At 37.4% G+C, this 20,741-nt stretch overlaps 1 protein-coding gene across 4 annotated transcripts in view; it reads left to right on the top strand.

The window, feature by feature from the left end:
- Positions 1-18,711, top strand: part of LOC143847459 (histone-lysine N-methyltransferase ATXR7-like) — a 32,539-nt gene extending 13,828 nt beyond the window's left edge. For 2 of the 4 annotated variants that reach the window (XM_077356282.1, XM_077356279.1), the window contains 5 exons: positions 3,386-3,439; positions 3,536-3,687; positions 6,083-6,129; positions 11,932-12,149; positions 13,373-13,587. In XM_077356282.1, coding sequence (XP_077212397.1) covers positions 3,386-3,439; positions 3,536-3,687; positions 6,083-6,104 — 228 coding nt within the window. In that variant the 3' untranslated portion in view covers positions 6,105-6,129; positions 11,932-12,149; positions 13,373-13,587. Of the gene's footprint in view, positions 1-3,385; positions 3,440-3,535; positions 3,688-6,082; positions 6,130-11,931; positions 12,150-13,372; positions 13,588-14,419; positions 14,950-18,695 lie in introns of those variants that run through there. The other 2 variants (XM_077356281.1, XM_077356280.1) reach the window with 2 other exon arrangements.
- Positions 18,712-20,741: the final 2,030 nt, after the last annotated feature.

Genomic DNA, 20,741 nt, shown 5'->3' with positions numbered 1-20,741 from the left:
ACCTTTTGAGAGTTTTTGGATGCTCCAAGGCCTTGAGAACCTCATTCTCAATTTACTCAGCTGAATCCACATCCTCATCACTTTCTTGGCCATAGATAGGTATTTTATGATGAAATCTGTTTTGTTTGACAGTCCTGTTTAGAAATCTGATTACTATTGATTAGTCACCTGTTTGTTTGATTTGGACTCTATTGTTTGGAATTTCACTTGCCCGATTAGTTTTTTTGATAATGGGATTTCATACCCTATGAATCTTTATTGAATTCCTGGCAGCTTATTGTCTGGTATGTGTTGTTATTTAGTCTTTGGGAATGCTCGTTGATGTTAAAGTGAACTAGAAATCATCGTTAATATGCGCCTAAGTTTTCAGAAGTTAATCTATGAACCCTAAGTTTGCACTAATTTGGTATTAGAGCTAGGTCTGCATCAGGGGAAGGGGGTAGTAGAATCTTTTCCTGCTTAAACCACTATGATGAAATTCTATGAACCCCAAACCTTTTGATGAAAATCTTAAGCACAATTCAGTTATTCTATTGAGTTATTGACCACGAGGGCCGCATGACCTCATATGCCATCTTGTCACTTAATTAACTTAGATGGCCATTTGATAGTTTTGTTTGGAAAGGAAGCTGAATTTGTAAGAGAAGCTGAATTCGCATACAACTATTCAAGAAATCACACTACTAGAAGGAGCCCATTTGATATTTTTGTATTCAAGGGATGAAATAAACACTGTAAATCTTTTCTTCCCAGGCTGACCTTCAATAACTATAATTGAAGGCAAGCCAAGTCATTAGTACAACTTGATCGATTTTCTTAATTCAGAGAATGCAAGCAGGGATGCAGCAGAAATGGCTGGACGCATGAAAGATTTGCATTTGGAAGTCTGTAAAACGATTGAACACATGAATACAAATATAAGGCCAAGGCCATTTCATCTTCGCTTATGAGTATTTGAAAAAAGTGTCATTATTATGGTCAAGGCTATGTCACAAATATCTCCTATATTTTCAAAATATAACGATTTTTTTGCAACATTTTGATAAAATGACAAAATCCCGAATTAATCCTGAGATTTGAAAAAAATTATAGCGATATTTTCGTTGTAATCATTTGCTGCAATAATATCACGATATTTTTACGATTTTTTTTAATAATGACTTTTTTTACTTTTTATTTTTACGATATTTTTATTTCCTGTTTTTTAAATTATATATTTTTATAGGGAAAAGTGTTTCTAGTCGGCTGACAATATACGTTATCGACTCCGTCGCCAAAAATACAATGGGGGCCCACATTGTTTGGGTGATGCAAACCATTAATTTGATGGCCCTGGCATAGATAGTGTGTGCCCAAAAAATCAGCTCCAAAGGATCATCCCCACCCTTCGATTTGTGGAGGTTAAATTGGACGGACCTCCACAAATCGAAGGGTTAGGATTATCCTATGGAGCTAATTTTTTGGGCACATAGCTATGTCAGGGCCTATCAAATGAATGCTTTGGATAATCCAAACAATGTGGGCCACTGTGTTTCTGGCTGACGTCATTCGATTGGGATGATGTATTTTCTAAACGAACCTTCACAAATCGAAGGGTTAGGATTATCCTATGGAGCTGATTTTTTTGGCACACCCTATCTATGTCAGGGCCTATCAAATGAATGCTTTGGATCATCTAAACAATGTGGGCCACTGTGTTTATGGCCGACGACATTCGATTGGGATGATGTATTTTCTAAACCGAATACTATATTGAATGTTCTCTTGTATGGTCAATTTTAATAATGTTATCTCTTTCATAATGTAATGATTGTTTCACTGTAATACAGGTGTATGTTACAATCCGTTGTGCGAGATCACACTCCACTGGCGGCCACCCGGGCTAGATAATGTTATCTAGTCGGTCGACTAGAAACACTTTGCCAATTTTTATATATTTTTCAATAATTTTTTTTATCATTTTTCCCAATTCCCGATATAAACCTGGAAAAAATATAAAAATAATATATCCTGAGATTATCCCTTCCCGAGAAATTCCCATGAACAATATTTTTGACTTAGGGTGAAGGTTTGAAATACTCTGAGCACACATCCTAAGTTGGTAGATACTCGCATGGGATGGTGCAAGGTGTTTGAGCGAATAAATCTCAACGCTCGTAAGAATGAGACGCCGACGACTTAGTTGTCGATAACACATTTGATTTAAAAGACGTCTTTACTTATCGAGGCATCTTAGGAGATGAAAATATCGGTGGTCTCCCTGAGAAACACATGCTTGAAGTGTAGAAGATGGTGGTGAAGAGGTGGCTAAATTTTTAGTGGAATGGACTGACAGAAATTCATCAAAGGCATGGGTTTTGAGGGAAGGGTTACAGGACACTGTAAAAATGATGGAAGTATTAGCAGCCTTGAATTTGAAGACGAGTTCTTCCCAACTAGCGATTGATGCAAATGTAATCTTGTATACACCATAGAAGTCAAAGAGGACTAAAAATAAGACAAGTTGCAAGGGGATGATTTGAGGCGGCAGTCCTAAAATCTGCCCAACCTCAGATTAATACTGCGGTCCGCATGTTGTAGCATGTGTTAAAACTTGTCATGGAGGATGTCAGAGTCAATACCCATGGTTAAAATTTTATATGAAATGTGTAAAATTTGCTATGATTTAGGTGGCTTGAAGAGGACTAGTTTGGTAATTACCACAAATAGGGCATGTTTGCCATTGTTCTTTAGATAACATATTGGGAGAGGAACAGGGGGGTGGGCGTGGGGGTGGGGGTGGGGGTGTGTTTGGGGGGACCTTAGTAATTTTATTTTATTTATTTGCACAAAAACAGATAAACCAAAATTACTAGACTGTTCACCCTCACACCACCCATAACTTATTTAAAGAAAATGACAGATATGTCTGTGTGCAGTAATTAACAAACCTGTCCTCTTTTAGTCACCCTAATTCTGTCAATCTGTGTTCTTTTCTGTTGAAACCTGCTTTTTGTCCTGTCATTACTCAATTGACAGGATATGTTGATATTGTATGTGATTTGATACACGCTCACATGGATCGGTTTCTTAACAACATGCTTTAACATTGCATTGGTGGATGTTAGGTTTGAGTTTCCAACTATAACAAAGTAGTCTATATTTTCCTTGTAAGCTTTTGACATTGGTTGTGGAGTAAAATTGACTAGGCTTGTTTAGTTTTGAACTTGGAATTTCTGACTGGGAAGCTAAAAGCTGATTGGGTATGGTATCTTATGTCAATGGTATGCTATTATATTATGAACTTCTATCCAACTATTCATGGAAGTTCTTTTTCTCTTTGTTTATTTGTATATGATTCTAAATTAGGTTTTGGCGAAATTTTATATCCTCTCTATATTTGTAGGTTGATGCTACCAAACGTGGTGGAATAGCAAGATTTATAAACCATTCATGCGAGGTAGTTATGTGAGCACTTATGAGTTTTTTAATAAGTAAAAGCTCTTAATTGGCTTTTGATGTTACTTTTTTCTTTATTTTTTTTTATCCTTTTCAGCCTAACTGCTATACCAAGGTGATCACTGTTGAGGGACAGAAAAAGATCTTCATTTATGCAAAGAGGCAGATATCTACTGGTGAAGAAATTACTTACAATTATAAATTTCCACTTGAAGAGAAAAAGATACCCTGCAATTGTGGTTCTAGAAGGTAGTATGGATTAGTTTTTTATTTGTCTTTAAATTTTAACTAAGAGAAGTCAATGGGAAAAAAAGTTAAAGGGGCTGCTTTTCATTTTATTTGATTGAGTTTTTTTATTTTATTTAGCTGATAATATCCTCATAATGTAACTTTTTCTTGGTTCATATGACGACTCCCTGTGCTTCTTTATTAGCAAATAAGGATTTTTTTAATGTCTTAATTGATTATCCACAAGGGCATACGTAGGCTGAATTTTGCTTTACAAGAAATACTTTACAAATAGCAAAGTTCACTCCATTTCATCCTTTTCCTGTCTATAAATGAGTTATATCTGAATAATGTTGCTATAACAAATGTGCTTAGCGACAAATTGCTGGAAAATTCCATGAGGGAGTAACCTTTATGGCATCAAATGATAATGGAAATCTCTCTTCTCTGCCAATAACCCAATGACAAGAGTATAATCTATTGTCAATCTTTAGACCCTTTGAGAGAGTCCTCCCTCAGCCTCTCCCGTGTCAGTAAGAACATACCTACAGAAAAGAAAATGTCACCTCTTCATTGTCGCTTCTCTAAAACTTGTAGGAAAAATTGACAAAGGTTAATTTTGCCTCCTCCACTGAAGTTCATCTTCTGGGAAGCATATGAGGTGATGCCAATGATGATTATGTCCCCTTATTTCAGCAAGAATATACCTAATAATCATACCTACTTAAAAGAAACAGAACCAATTCATCTTCATGGGGCACACCTCTAAAACTTGTAGGACAATTTGACAGCAATTGTGTCAGTTCTACTGAAGTTCATCCTCTGGCAGCATATAAGATGATAACTATGCTTATTGTGTTCACTTATTCCAGTTCAACTTGTGTAGCCAGTGGAAATCAACTTTGAAATAAGAATGATGCAACGTGGTTTTGTTTGCATCTTGGTGGGCGGCCCTGATATAAAAACATTCTTATGGATTAGCTTGGTGCCTTTTCTTTTGAAATTCTTTGAGCATTTGGAAGATCAGGGTCCGTTAATTACTCTCATTCAGTATCATAGTTTTAAAACTCCCCCGCATCGGTGTGGACTCCCTTTTACCTTCACCGTGCTGCGCATTTTACCCTACAGAGTCAATAAAAACTTATTCGACTCTCCTGAGTTATGACCGTGCCAACCGAGTACTCTGCTGCGTTAACCGAGTACTCAGCCGCATCAACCGTGTTCTTGGCTGCGTCTGCGCCGAGTTGACAAGGATTTTTCTTGGCCGCTTTTTAACCCTCATCCGCATTTTTAAACACTGTTAAGTACTCTCCATAAATTTACTAATTTTGTCATCACATCTGAGTAGGTAAGTACTATTGGTACACAGCAGTGAAGTGTAGGAAGATTCTGACTGAAAATTGACGTGCTCTCTCTTTTTTTTTTTTTTTTGGGGAAATCCTTCTAATAGTGATGAGAAAGCCCAGGATCCATAAGCATCCCGCCTAGAAGACTCAAACAGCACCTCCATCCCTGCCACAAGTTTCTAAAAATTGTCTCCAGGTTCTAAGCATAGTAGAAAATCTCCCCCTGGGGACTCTCAATCAATTAAACAAACACACAGAAAACAGATCATGCAGAGATGTTTCTTCATCTCACAATGAATGCACATATGCATGAGCTGAATATTATGTGAATCTGTTTCTTTTCTTCCCAGATTCTGCCACATGTAGGTGGCTTGCTTGAATGCTGCGATAACCATGAGATTTGAATTATTTCTCAGTGCAACGCCTTTAGTACGATATAAAAAGAGAACGGAAACAATCCTACCTGTCTCTCAGTCCCTAGTACCTACGAGAATGAGTGTTAAATGCAACGAGTGGACTGACCTGCTAAAGCCTCGAGAAATCCTTCATGGCCCCTTCCCTCCAAAGAAAATCTGCAATGGTCTATGCTCCCTTTTTACAACAGGACCTTGTTTACAAAGGAATTCTAGCACTGCACTTCTTGTCCCTGCCCAGTTAATTATTTATTTATTTTTTTGTGTGTGTGCGTGTGTGTTGGGGGAGGGGGTGTTTGGTTCTAAGGTTCCTCTTGTTCGCAAAACTTCGTGCTATAACTAGGCTTCTTTATTGATTATGATCTGAAGGCCAACTTGCCCATGAATTTCTGAAAACTTTTACCTTTTTCCAGAGTCTCACATGTCCATCCTACAGCTTTCATTTCTGAGAACTCAGTATCTAGTTAGATTATGTGAAGTTATGACCTGTTCTAACAGAAGAAGCATTTATACTTAATTTTAGTTTGCCTTTGTGATTAAGTTTATAAAAAGTTACTAACAAATGTGACCACATCTTGGAAAATGTCACTTCTGGTTGTCGATGTGCTAGTTTCTATTTTGGTAAAGCAGTGGTTCTAATGTTCTCATTTTGTACAGATGCCGTGGATCGATGAATTAGGAAGGGCATAGAGTTGCTGCCACTGGTGTGTACTATTTGTCTTTTGATTTTTAATTCCTTTTATATATAGGTATAGTTCCTTTACAACTGCATACCATACAGTTGTAATGTACATAATAAGTAATAACTAGTATTCGTGGGTTCTTGATGTTTTATCAGTTATTGGAGGGCTTTAGTCATTAATTTTCTTATTTCATTTATGATTTATCAGAATATTTTTTTGTTACAATATATTTGTGGATGACTATTTCTTGTGCAGTATTGGTTGTCAAGTATTTTTGTGCAAGGCTATGGATAACAAAAACTCCTACTCTGCTTTTGAACTAATAATCTTTATCATGTTAGGTATGCACGTTCATTATTATTTGCAACTTTCGTGGTATGAGCAAATAGGTAATGGATATTGTCCACACATGAAATAGAAATTTATCATTGATGGTTTTTAATTATCATGATAATGGGATCCGCGAGATCCTCTAGTTTTCATTTGGATAGACCTTGGCTTTGCAGAACTGCACAGTACCGAAGGTGATAAGTCATTGGAACTATTTTTCCATGTGAAAAGGAGCTTTCACGGAGTGTTATTCTAATTTTCTTGGCACAATTGTTCCACCTGGGGATCTATTATGTCATGTAGTTAAACCTCAAGTCTGGTATCCGTGGATCTACTTTGCATAAGTTTAATGGTTTAAAAACAGGAGTCAGTTATCTTTCCAGTTAAAAAAAAACAGTAGTCAGTTATCAGGTTGAAAGAAGAATATGACCTAAGTCTGTAATTATACCAAATAAAATTCAAAAAATTCCTATCAATAGCCTAATATAATGAACAAGATACAGATGCCTCTCTATTTCTGTTTCCATCCTTTGTCATTGTATTTGAGACGCTCTTGGTCTCGCTTTTAGTAATGAAATCCTTTCACCATTTAAAAAATAAAATAAAAATGAACAAGATACAGATGTAAAATGTAAGATATATGAGGTGAATAATAATGTTTCATATTATTTTGTTCTAGTTTTTTCTCTCCATTCAGTCATTTGGTCGCAGAAAACTCAGTTTTCAAACCATTAAAAAAAATAAAAAAATCTCACTTTTCAATTTTAGTTGATGTTGGTCTGCTCCTGCTTTGACAGACAAAATGAATTTTGTTGATAAACAAAGAGATAAAGGGTCCAACATCAGGTTGAACCGATGTCAAGTGTTTCAAAAGAATGACACAGTACGAGTATAATCTCAACTATAAATGGGGAAAAGGATTTCCTATGTGAAGACTGAAGACTTGATCATTCAATGCCTTGTGTTGTGAAAGTATCTGCTACATCTGTCCTGATCGACTTTCCTGCTCACATATTTTATCCCATTCTTAATAAATTCCTTTTGCTAGAGTTCAAAATACAAAATAAAAAGGGCAGTTATTTTAGGACCTAAAGCATATATTGAGTGCCGTGTCAACTTGCAGATCATTCTATTGAGTTCTGGAATGATATTTATGTAATTTTAGTTTGCTTGTCTGTTCCAAATTCACATCATAATCTGTGAATTTATTTTTTTTGGTGTGTTTTTAGATTCTTGGGGCTTTGTGGGTGTTTATTTATTTTTATTTTTACTTTTGCTGTATTTCCGTAGAACTATATGCTCTTATTACTTGTAAATGGGTCTTGGATACTTATAGGAGGTATTTGTTCATATAATCTTCTATGTGGGGCATTTCAATATATATGAGGATTTAACCAGGTCATTTGCCATTTCTCTGCTACAAACATGTTCATATTTTCTTTTGCTTGGGTGTCGTGATTAGCAGGGCGAGAGATGCAGTTTTTTTGAATGCTTCAAAACTAATGTGGCTTTCCCTTTGATTACTTACTTACAATTTGTTGATGATTTAGTAACCCATCAATTTGTTGAGTTGAGTTAGTAACCCATCAATTTCTCACTTATAGTTTGCTGATGATTTAATAACTTTAATAAGTATAATAAAAAGCATGTCAGAAATGTTCGAGTGATTCTAAGATTTGTTTGAGGTGGTTTCTGTTTTATAATCAACTTGATTAGAAGGTTCGCTAGTGGGAATCAATTTTGAGTAAAGGAGACCCAAAGAGGTAGTTAACATGGTCAGGAGACTCAAAGAAGTAGTTGGCATGGCCAGCGTTAACAACCTGGCTTTCCTTTCATGTATCTTGGTCTCCCTCTAGTCACAAGGAGGCCTTCTAAAGCTCTATGCGTAGTGTAAAGAGTTGAAAGTTAGGTAGGGGGAGGGTGGTATGTTTTTAGGTATTTTGGAGCAATTTGAATCAAATGGTAGGTTCTTTAGCCTCATTTCTTAGGCAATAATGCACTGCCGGATAATTCTTGTTACCCTTTTGATCCTTCATTGGCTAACCCTCTGGCAAGACCATCTTTGAAGGATGATGGCCACTTTCTGAACCCTTATGTAGCATGAGCGAACCACATACTATTGGAAATGTCTTTGGGTCACCTGACCGGCGGCTCGCTGCTAATCCTCGCGTACAAATTTGAATAATAGTAACTAACGAAAGTAGATCCTTGTTTCCTTTGTAGGAAACATAGTTTAGCCATTTGTATCCTTATATCTCATATCCTTTTGCATTCCTGAAAAGTCTTCATCGCAAACATTTTCAAAAACTGGTCCCTCATGTCACTCCGACAAGTGATGGGTCGGTGTTACATTAGACTCAGTTTCTTCTTTAGTTTCGCCCGCCATTATTTGGTATAACCGGCCAAAGTTACCCTAGCAAGTGCAATCATTGGGTCATTGTCCATTCGAACTGCCATAAATACTCCTCCGATGCTTCTACCCATTCAACACATTCTTTTTTCAATGACCCCATTAAAATCTGGTATATGCCTTTAATCCTCACAGTGTATCGATTATGATCCATTGGCTCGGGTCTTCCCATCACAATCTTGCAATTCCAAGTAGCCATTTGGACCTAGGCTTTGATACCAATTGTCATATGATGGGTATGGAAAGATCATTAATGAACATCGCTTCGATACCAATAGGTAAGGAATTTCGCTGGATATGGATTGTAAATGGGTTTAAAGGATTGGATATGGGTATAGGAGGGACTAGTGAGGTTTAAGTAGGGCTGTAACAATGTTTTGGGGCTGAATAATAGGCAGGTGAGTTGATTGGTGGGGCAAAGGTAATAAATCTGGGCAGTTACAGGTTTGCACAGGGACCACTGTGTTAACTGGAAGGTGTAGGGTGATTTACAATCTATGAATATGGACTGTAAAGGGTTGTAGGATGATAGGAGGGTAGCTGACGAGGCTTTTGGAGTGTAAAATTGGACTGGGTGCAGGTTTTACATGCAGGATAGTCAATCATGATGGACTGTGGGGATACAGTATGGCAGCAGGTTGGGGATATAAGGCCTGGGATAACAGATATTGAAAGAGAATGGAGGATTGATTTGGGTTTCAGGGTTGTGGGCATGCAGGGAATGGGTTTCAGGGTTTATCTTGGGTCTGAAAAATAAGTTGTAAGGTCACTGGTCAAGGATTGTTGCTGAATAAAATTTCTGTAGCAGAAAATTATACAACTCAACTCAACTAAGCCTTTGTCCTAAAGTAGTTGCGGTCGGCTAATGAATCCTTTAGAAAAATTTCATGAAGAAGGTGAAAGGATCTACCCGGCTCAAATTGACCAAGTATAATCCTGACACTAGTTGGGTTCGTCTACATTGATCAATTTCTTCCATTCAATCCTATCCAAGGTCATGTTCTCTGTTATATTTCTAGCCCTCAATCTTTCGTCACTGTTCCTACCCAAGTTGCTTTTGGTCTGCCCCTACCTCTTTTTTGATGTGATCCGACTGTTGGATAATCATTTGCTTGCTTTTGGACCACTATTTTGTTATTTTGTTTGTTAATGGACTTATTTATTGTTATTTGGGTTTCCTAGATGTGAGGGGATGTCCACATCAACTAGGGCCCACACATTTGCACACACATTTGTCCCTAGCCATTTTATTTTGGGTAACCTTCTGATCAAGTTAACCTCTTTTTTTTTCTACTTTAGGTACTTGACCTGTAACCTATGACTACAGGTTACAAGGAAAGGTTGTAATTCCTTTAGTTACCTATGATAACAGCTCACAATATAAAGAGAAGTTAACCTGATAACTTAAAAGGTGACCTAAAGCCAGAAAGTTAGCAACAAATAGACCTTTTCCTTTTAACTTTATTGTTGTACCTTCCTTTTTTTTTTGGGAAAACCTGCTGTGCAAGTTATTGGTTTGGCTAGGATAGTTAGATACGTATAACTTATTAAGCTAATGGGCCCCACATTTTTTCTGTTGGGATATGTCTGTTGCGGCAAGACCCCGCCGCTAGAAATCCGGTTATCGTAGACTACTCGAACCAATCAACAACAAATAGCCTCCGGCAACCCACGGAATTAGCCCAAACGAGTATGTGCACAAATCAAGAGTGTATGGAAATAAAGAAGGAAAACAAGAGAGCAAGAGACACAAGAGATTTACGTGGTTCGGCACTTTGTCCTACTCCACGGGCAATCCGGCAAGTAAACTTCACTATCAACAATGGGAAATTACAAACAAGGGTTAAAATCCTTACCTCTCCAACAATGGTGAAAACCCCACCAATACTCTCTTCTTACAACTCAAGCAAAAACACAACTCCCTCTTTACAATGTCTTCACAAACCCAAAAACACTATAAAAGGAACCCCAATAACCTTGGATTAAAGTTCTTGCAAAAGAAGAAGAAGAAGTAACCCTTGGAGAGAGAAAACCCTTTTCTAGTAGAGAAAAGCCCCAAATCCATTTCTTTAGAAGAATAACACGACTCCCACATTCCAAAAATGCCCCTTCTTAAAGAAGATATTACCAAGTGATTTTATATCACTAATACAACAATGTCTTCTGTAATCGATATAGACTGGGGGGATGCCTTGTCCCCATTGTCGTACCCAGGCTACAAGTTCTTTAACAAAACTTTTATCTTTCGAAAAAAATTGCGTAGTTCTTATTCTTGGACGATGTGGATTGTCCAAATCTGCATTATTCTTGGGCATAGTTTATCCATGGCGGGTCCTTTATTAGTTTATCCATGGCGGGTCCTTAATGAACGTCTCAACCGTTGGCAGTACGGTCAGGATGATATATGCCTCTACAAATAGAAAATCAATCACATTTTCTTTGTTTTGGGTGGGTATCAATCACATCTTCTGTTATGCACTGAGGTAGAAGTAGATGGTAAACATCATTAGCTAAGTGTTTCGTGCCAAGCTCCTGATCTTACATGGGAATGAATGAATGGTAGCATAAATTTCAATCATTGTATTATTATTATTAGAGAAAAGTGTTCCTGCGCTGTAGTTGTGTTATAAAGCCTCCCATTGGTTCGTTTAGTGGTCCACGGTCCACCTTTGCGGGCCCACAAAAAGTGACGAATGGGAGCCGTTATAAACAATTACAGCGCAGGAACAGTTTCCTCTTATTATTATTATTATTATTATTATTATGGCTCATTGAGTTTAGGTGCTTAGCGGTCGAAGTGTACCTATTAACCGTATTTGTTGGATTAATGTTTACACTTGTAGGAATAGATGTCATGTTGGATGGTTAGATATAAGATTACTGGTAGCTTATCTTAAATTTTGAATAAGAGATGTTGCAAATTCATTTATGGACGATTTCATTTGCACAACCTCATCCTTTTTTTTTCCTCTTCTTTTTTTTATGTGACTGAAAGATCTGAAATAATGTGCTAATAGTAGGTATACTGGTTAGAGATGCTCTATGTAGACATTTGAATATGGTTTCATTGTCTTCTATTGCAGGTTATGGAAAATATTTCAGATAGCCACATAATACTGGTTTGTCTATATATTGTTACTCCACTTGAGGATCGGTGCTTGGAAGTTTTTATCACCAAGCATATGGAGACCACTTGTCGTGTAGCAGAGCTTCATTGCCTTTTCCTGCTGGGTGGATGCTTGTAACTGTTAAAGCAAAACTGAGCTGCAGTGAAACTATGTCTGGCTGTATTTCTTACCTTGTATGTATCTAAATAACCTGTCGATTTATTTCAAATAGGTCTACATATCACATCTACTTGATTGTTTCCGTTTCATTGCCAATCCCACATCGGCAAGAGCATATATGGAACCAATCTTCATTTTCAACTGATCTTGTTTTTCTTGATACAAAGTTTTTCAAATAACTAGAAAATTCTTGAAAAATCCTAAATTTCTGATACTCTATCTAGGCTATAAAAAATCCTGAATACTTCGAACTTTTTTGTAATTTTCTAATTAAACGTGAATTTAACAAATAATTCGTCAAAATTTTTTTTTCCTGAATTTCTGATGCTTCATTTAGCCTATTAAAATTCCTGAATAATGCTAATTTCTTGCCTTTTTCGATTCGTCAAATTCTCATATACTATTATTTGTAAAATCTTGCGAGAATTTCAAAATGAATACTGAACTCATGTCCTAATCTAGCAAACACATGCATTTAACCATCCTTCTATACCTATTGTTGTCTTATTTAGAAAAATAAGTATATTTGTATAGTGGATATATGTGTAATACATAGAAAAAGGAACATGCTTTTTCTGATTTTTTCCCAATTTCTTCTCATACTTTCCCGAATTTTGTAAACATTTGCGTCCCTGATTTATTCCTGAATCTTAATTTTGTAACTATTCTTGGATGCATGAGGTTCAAATTGTAGAATTGTTGTTCTATTTGACAATTTAGGACAATGCCCCGTGATTGTTGTGACTTAATATAACTCAAGTCTGTTGAACTTTTCCCGGAATGCTCTCAGGGTTTTAACAGTTAGTGATCTTTGACAGAGCTTTCTATGAAAAATTGGCTTGGACATGACCTTCACGAGCCACAGAAGCAACAGTGTGTATCTTATTTGAGGATGACCCACTTGTTTTCTATCAATAGTGTTTCCGATAAACACCAGTTTTTATTTATTTATTTTTTATTTTCTGAAAAATTGGCTTGGGCCTTCACGAGCACGGAAAGCAAGTGTGTATCTTAATCGACGAAGACCCACTTATTTTTTTATCATAGTGTTTCCAATAAACACCTGTTTCCAATAAACACCAATTTTGATTTATTTTATTTGTTTTCTATCAATACCTTTCAGATCTCACTTGATGGTGTTTTGAACTACATTAAATTCAGCAATTACCCACTTGTTATTCACATTTAGGAGAGTAAAATTTAGTATTGATATGTGGGGTCTTATGTTCTGTTTCAGGTCAGAGTCCTTCCTATCCCCTATGGCTGGTCGAGCAATCCTGTATACAGGTGTCTATTTTGTCTTGTTGCAGATGAGTTCTCTTTCATTCAAGACAACGTGTTACTGTTTATTATTGAACACACGAGGATCTGGATATTCCAAATCTTTGTACGGGCTCATGCCAGACTCTTTATTTCATTCAATATATAAGGGAAATCCCTTAGTTTCTTTTATGACACATGGCATTCTTTCTTTATATAATCTCGAGCCTTCTTGAATGGCTTACATCAATCCATTGATCATAGCTTGCAACGATCTTTGTTACCAAAACCCAACGCCAGTTCAAGGAAATAGTATGGTTGTAATGATTATACATTTCTTCTCCAAATTTAATCCTTAGCCTATAACGTGTGGCTAATCTTTACTCCAATCTCTATCATTACAAGAACTTTGATTGAAAATCAATGAATGCTGAAAACGTCTAGAGTTTCTTGAGAAGTGCAAGCATGTTTATTGCCCAGCAAGAGGAGATTCATAATGAAAATGGCTGGTATGGCCAACTGTTTAGTCGATGTGGGTTCTGTCTAGGTTTTTCTTCCACCGAATTTACTTCAATCCCACATGATTATGTAGCTCCCTGAATCTTACATGTTTGTGATCATATTCTTACCGGATTTTGAATCCATTCTCATATTTCCATCTCTTGGAGAACTTAGCCAAAATTCAATATTTGCCAAAATGTTTCAGTACTTTGTAAGCCATGGCGTGGGCCTTGGGGAGGTTGCAACACGGTGGGCACTTCTCAGGAAGGAATAGGTTTTGATGTCCGACGCAGACTCGCCTAACTAACAATGACATTTTGAGTCCAGGGTGTGTTGGCTGCGTCCAATTGCTCAATTAGGACAGATAGTGATCAAGTTTATCTAAAACTTTAGGAGCCAACCATTAGGGTCTCGTAATACTGTGATTATCTCATGTAAATTGCTGATGCATATTTTTTTTCTTCTTATAATTAAGTTGATTTCTAAAACTATTGAAGCTTATGGAACAAATATCTCCATGCAGGCAGAAGATGAGAGTCAGGATTTTAATTTTCAAAAGCTTGCAACGTGCAAGGTATGTTTATTTACTCCTTTCTCAACCAAATCTGCAAACGGTGAAAATATTCCATAAAATAAGCTGGCACTAATCTCTTGGTAAGTGGGTAAAAAACAAAAGGCTAATAAAATTTAATTCCATGCGCCCTAAAATGTCAAATCTCCTATGTAACGAGGGTCACATTGCATATTTTTTAACGTACCTTAACAAGCATTTTTTAGTTCTTCATTTTATAGGTATGTGAGCTGAATATGTGATACTGTAATATCTTTTAATATCGTCATATCACCGTGACCATGACAAATGGCTTGCTAAGATAGTTTGAAAAATCAAGCGGGTCTTGTGATATTTGCAAAAAAGAGAGGGCAGTGTGGTCCGTACTTGAAGCTATTTGACCCCTTGATATGGGAGATTTGCACATTGGCGCAATGCAAGCAGTTCATTTTCCAAAAATTACCCTCACGGAACATAGATTCATAGGTTAACAAAGTAAAGCCTAGGGCTACAACTCGGGTCGGGCGGGTCGGGTTTTGGAGAACCCAACCCTACCCGAGAAATATCTCGGGTCGGGTTTTTTTTCGGAAAACCCACGATTCCCAAACCCGGCGCTACCCATGATAAATGTTGGGTCGGGTTGGGTCGGTTCGGGTTTTTTCACGTTGACGCAATTTTTTAAGGAAAATTCTTGTTTGGCAAGGCAACTCAACTCATAGAAGCAGAAATTACACTCACATTACACTTGAATCAAACAATGATGTAATTACACTCACATTACACATGAATCAAACAATGCTGTAATCAAACAATGTTGTAATTACAATCAAACAATGCTGAATCAAACACTTGAATCAACTCAACTCATAGAAGCAGAAATTACACTCACACGCAATAACAGTGGGTGCGTGGGTTTTCACTTTTAACATTTAACTAACAATAGAAAAAAATGTACATACTGTAACTTATGTTACTCGGGTCGGGCCCCTTCAAACCCGGCTCGACCCGAGATTCATGCGGGCTTTTGAATGCTCAACCTGACTCGACCCGAAACCCATGAAACCTGAACCCAACCCAGGCTATTTTCGGGTCGGGTAAAACCTGGCTCGAGTTGTAGCCCTAGTAAAACCAGTAGGGTGTGTCCTCTATTGTATGATTGGATGTTAGTATTGTAATATCTGTGAAAAGCTAATTAAAGAAGTGTAAAACAAAATGAGTAGTGCCATTTTCAAAATATGGTAGTGCAGATATCAGTTCCGAAACCATGATACTTGGGGCATGTCTGGCAACCATGAAAAATTATTCCGTGGAATATTTGTTGGCCCAATTATGAAAGAGAGAAGAAGCTGAACAAGAGGGAAGGGGGCATATTTGAGAGTGCAAGAGTACAGAGGGCGCGTGGGAGCATGAGAAATCCCTAAAAACAGTCTAATTTTTTTTTAATTTTTTTTTTCATGTTTTTCGAGGTGGTTTTTCATGCTTCCCTCACTCTCACCCTGTCATTCTCACAGCGTGTCCCTCACAACTGGCCCGACTAATATTCCATGAAATATTCTCTCATGGTTGCCAAACATGCTTTTGTTCACCAACATGGGATTTGATATTAATACATTATGAGGGATTTGCTACAGAATTTTGCAGAAAGGCATTTTGCCCGACTTTTGCATGAAAGAACAGCCACCTCAGATGAATTGACTGAATAAGACAAAAATTGCTGAAAAGTGAGCCCGTGTGGTTCTCTCATGCAAAAGTCAGCCGCGAAATGCCTTTCCCCAAAATTCCCTAGCAAATCCCTTATAATTATTATTAGGGAGTTGATATTTTCACTCCCCTGTAGTACGCATTCGCCCCCTTATAACGTGAACAGTGGGCAACTTGGACGCTTTTGACGTTGAATCACGTTAAAAGGGGGGCGAATATGTACTGCCGGGGCGGGGGGTGAAAATATCATCGCCCTATTATTTTTGTTGTTGTTGATTTGCTAGGCAATTTTATGGAAAGCCATTTCGTGGCTGACTTTTGCACAAGAGAACAGCCACCACTGATGAATTAAATGAATAAGACAAAATCTGCTGAAAGTGAGCCAATGGCTATTATTGGGATTCGCTAGGGACCATTGCAGAAGGCATTTCACGGAGCGGCTGTTGCACGAGAGAACATCCACCTCAGATGAAATGAATGAATAAGACAAAATCAGCCTACGTGGCTGCTCTCATGCAACTGCTGATCCGTGAAATGCCTTCTGCGATGGTTTCTAGCAAATCCCTATTACTATTACTGTTACTCTTACTCTCACTGCTGCTGCTGCTGCTATAATATTTCTCCGCTTCTCTATCGTTTTTCTTTTCGGCTGAAAATAAAAGATACAAAAACAATACTTGTACTCAGCAATGCTTGCAAGATTGGGTAACCGACCTTAACTCAGATGGCAGAGTGAAGGATTTTAGTTACATCTAAATCCTTAGGTCGCCGGTTCGAATCCGGCAGGTCGATATCCTGCAGGTGTTTTTAGCATGTATGCATGTCCCTTATATGTTTGATTTTGTACTAATCTTTTTTGTTTCCTTTGCTCTTTTCTCTTGCAAGCAAAGTGTAGAATTGTATGCAAGAGTTTTACAGCCATGGTTAAAATGTTTTTTTTTTTTTTTTAATAATTTATTATTTAATGAAATATCTACTTCCCTTATGCCACGTTTGGCCACCTCATTTTTTTGTATTTGGATTTGGATTTGGATTTGAGTTTTGGATGCAAAATACATCAGTCATCTTCATGCTCATGTTGTACGAGAGGGAGGGACGTCTCGCTGCTGCTGCAGCAAGGTTGAGGAACTTCGAAGGTGAAGGTAATTGCCACAAATATTGATTTCCAAATAATGTCTTGCAGAGTAGATTTGAAAATTGGATTTTTTTTCAGTGATGTAGCTGATTTGGAAATCTTAGGATTTGATCCAGTTCCAAATCCAAATCTAAATCTTGTAGGTATCCAAACGTGGCCTTTTAGAATTAATAACATCTCATTGATGCCTTCATAGGTCAACAACCTCAATTTATAGGAAGGCGAAATGGTAAGCTGTGTAGCTAATGTGACTTTGTCAATCATTAGTTCTTTTTGTATGATAACAGCGAGCAAGCCCAAATAGTTTTAAAATTGAATTAAAGTCAACTTTAGGGGGGTGTCCGTAATATTTTTAAAAGATAACTGATTAATGGAGAAGATGAATACAACTGCACATCAAAGGGCAACTAATATAAAAGAGATCTATTGACTCCTGATTTGTTCTCTGCAAATGCTTACTGTGTTATGGATATCCAATGATACAATCTACTGCTCTTACTCTGCCTGCAAAGAAAAATGTTCATCATGGGTGATGACTAAAGTGACTGCAACCATGAATTAATGTTGGGATGCAAGCTTGGATCAAGTGTAGAGTGATGACTAGTCAGTGGAGGTTTTTCACTTTATATTGTCTTTTGAAGGCATGCAATAATGTTGTTGGTAAAGAAAATATAGTTGGAATATTTTCCCTTTTTATTTGCCTTTACTTATTATTATCTCTTGTGGGCTTATACCCTCTGTATTTTTCAGTTTTGTCAATGTAGTTTTCTCACATTTGTTAGATTAGTTGTTAGAGTGAAGATTGAATTGTGATTGTTTTCAAGAGCAAAAGGGAGGTCAAGAGAGAATGAGGGTATCATTTTTTCCAATCAAAACATGCTTTCTTGTGTGTGAAGGGGGTTCAGAACTATAAACCTAGGTCTGATTTCTCTTTACTCGTGCATTAAAACATGCAGATAGTTAATTCTTAAAAACTCTCACGTGACTTATAAGTCTGACCTTTTACATTCCAGATCAAGGGTGTAGATCATTGCCCCTTGTCTCCACTAATCACACACCTACCTAAGATAACCACCCTGCTCCTACGTTGGATATCTTTGAATCACCTTATGAGTCGTCTACATCAAGGTAGCTGGTGTGTCATTACCCATCCCACCCATAAATCCCCAGTGCATTTGTCATGTATTTTATAATGACATATTTTTAAAAATCAAATGCCAAGTGGGTGTGTGCTACACCTGACAGGGGTTTTTTATTCCCCAATTTGAAGCATCCCAACATATTCAACTTCTTTTGGTTCAAATTGTAATACTTAAAAGCTATCCCGTTTCTTTTGTTAGGGATAGTTCTCTTAAAAGCACAACAGAACCTTCACCCATGTTCGCTAATAATCCAAAGCCTTTTCATTCACAGCACAATGAAGGGTCTAGAGAGCGGTGACATCATGTGGATGCGTTGGAATGAAGCCTTCATTCGATTAGAAGAACATTGTTTATTTATGTGTATCAAATCATTCTTCTTTGAAATGATGTAAATTCAAGAACCTTGGTGACATCATGTCAGGAAACATAATTCCTTACAATATGCTGCTCTTCACATGAAAAAGTGGGGCGCACAGATGCAAAATATGAAATTGTTGAGACTCTCTTTGGTTCATTATCTTTGATTCCACCGTGATTGGATAATTATAAGCCATTGATCAATAACTCAAACACAAAATGATCAGCACAAAGCACCACATGTGATGCCTTAGTCAGTCTGTGTTATTAAACAAATGGTAATCCTAATTCTTGATTTTCCAATACTGTATTCCGTGCTTGACGATAGTTAGAGAATTTTCTGATGCCATTTTAGGCAAATAAATTAGGGGTGCAGCTCAAGATGATTTTTGGGAATTTTAGTTGAGCTTTTACCATAAAATCAGGTCGAAATGTGGTTGCCTCCAATTCATTTTTCAGCAAAACCCTTGACCCATGGCAAGGGGGCATGATATTTCTCTTGTAAGAAACGCCACTACTAGTAATAGTAGAAGTACATCACAAGAAATAAGCCTCGTTTTGTCAGCCTCGTGCGCCCAACCTTGTCAGTTGTGGCCCCGTAAGCCTCAGCCTCTCTCTCTCTCTCTCTCTCTCTCTCTCTCTCTCACACACACACACACAGAATAAACATTTCCAATTTTGGGGCCATAGGTGTCCCAAAGCTTAGCCTAGCTAACGAACAATTCAGATCAATCAAAGGTAAGACCCATCGTACAGTAGGGGGTGTGTCTCACCTTATCGAAACATTCAACTATTCAAGTATGTGCATACATGTATGTAACACTCATAAACTTGGGATTTGTTAGGCAATTTGGCCAAATCCATTTTCCCGAAAAAATTCCCACCAAATCAATACAGAACCTTCCATCTAAATTTCCAAGTTGTTTATTTAACCGAATTAAGCCCCTTCACCATTATTATTCTCTCAATTTCTTTATAATCAACCCGATTGGAGGACGACCTACTATACCTAATTAATAACATGTAATGTTGGTCTGTTCTCTCATCCACTATCCGATCCAGTAGATGAGAGGTCCGGATCAATCCATGATGGGGCCCGCCCAGCTTCCATTTCCTTGAGATAATAACCAGCCTGTAATGGGGTCCACACCATTAGATATGCCATCTTGAGGCTTTCATCCAGCTGGATCTCTCCTTTATTCCTCTCTCTCTCTCTCAACTTTAAATTTTTTATGTCTATTTCTCGGAATCCAAAGCTATGTACAAATACTTTTAAAGTTGATGGAAAAGTGTGTTTCAACAACCGCAAAACTACAAAATAGAAGAAAAATGATTAGTGAGTCTGTTTGAGCCTATAAACATATATATATGTTTTGCTATTATTTGTTACTCATACCCATATTATTAGATAGATGTTAGGACACGCAACCCCCACAATCTTAGGACAACGGTTAATGAAATTTGTCCACGTCTTCCAATTGCCTATAGTCCCGCTCTGATTGGATGATTTTAGACCGTTCATGCCTTTTAGGATGTCTCAAGCCGTTGATCTTTTCTGTCGATCTTATAGATGATCTCCAAGTCGTTGATCCTTTGCACATGTCAATCTTACATGCCCAGCATGCAAAATGAGACATGGGTGGTTAATTGAGATGAGATCATCTTGCTAGATTGGAAATGAAATAAGTCTTCACTAGAGCTGTCAACCATTCCAACTTCGATTGGATCCAACAATGTCTTAGTCACAGTTGGGGGTACCAGAAGGTTTGAAGATTGGTTAGGACAAGGGGGTGATTTCACAACCCTTCCAAAAACCCTAAAAACCGACCCTGTCAGCAGCAGGATAAACTTAGAAACTGAGATTTCTGGGAGCCTGTCCAATCACAGAAGACTCAAAAAAGTCAACTTTTCATAACTGCCTAGGACTTCAATATATAAAAAGGGGACCAAACTTCGAAGT

Source organism: Tasmannia lanceolata, unplaced genomic scaffold, assembly GCF_043159265.1.
Source record: "Tasmannia lanceolata isolate RefF3 unplaced genomic scaffold, GAP_Taslan_0.1 ptg000015l, whole genome shotgun sequence".
In the NCBI taxonomy this organism is placed as follows: Eukaryota; Viridiplantae; Streptophyta; class Magnoliopsida; order Canellales; family Winteraceae; genus Tasmannia; species Tasmannia lanceolata.
Note: the sequence above shows the minus strand (reverse complement) of the source record. Positions and strands in the feature narration are given on the sequence as shown.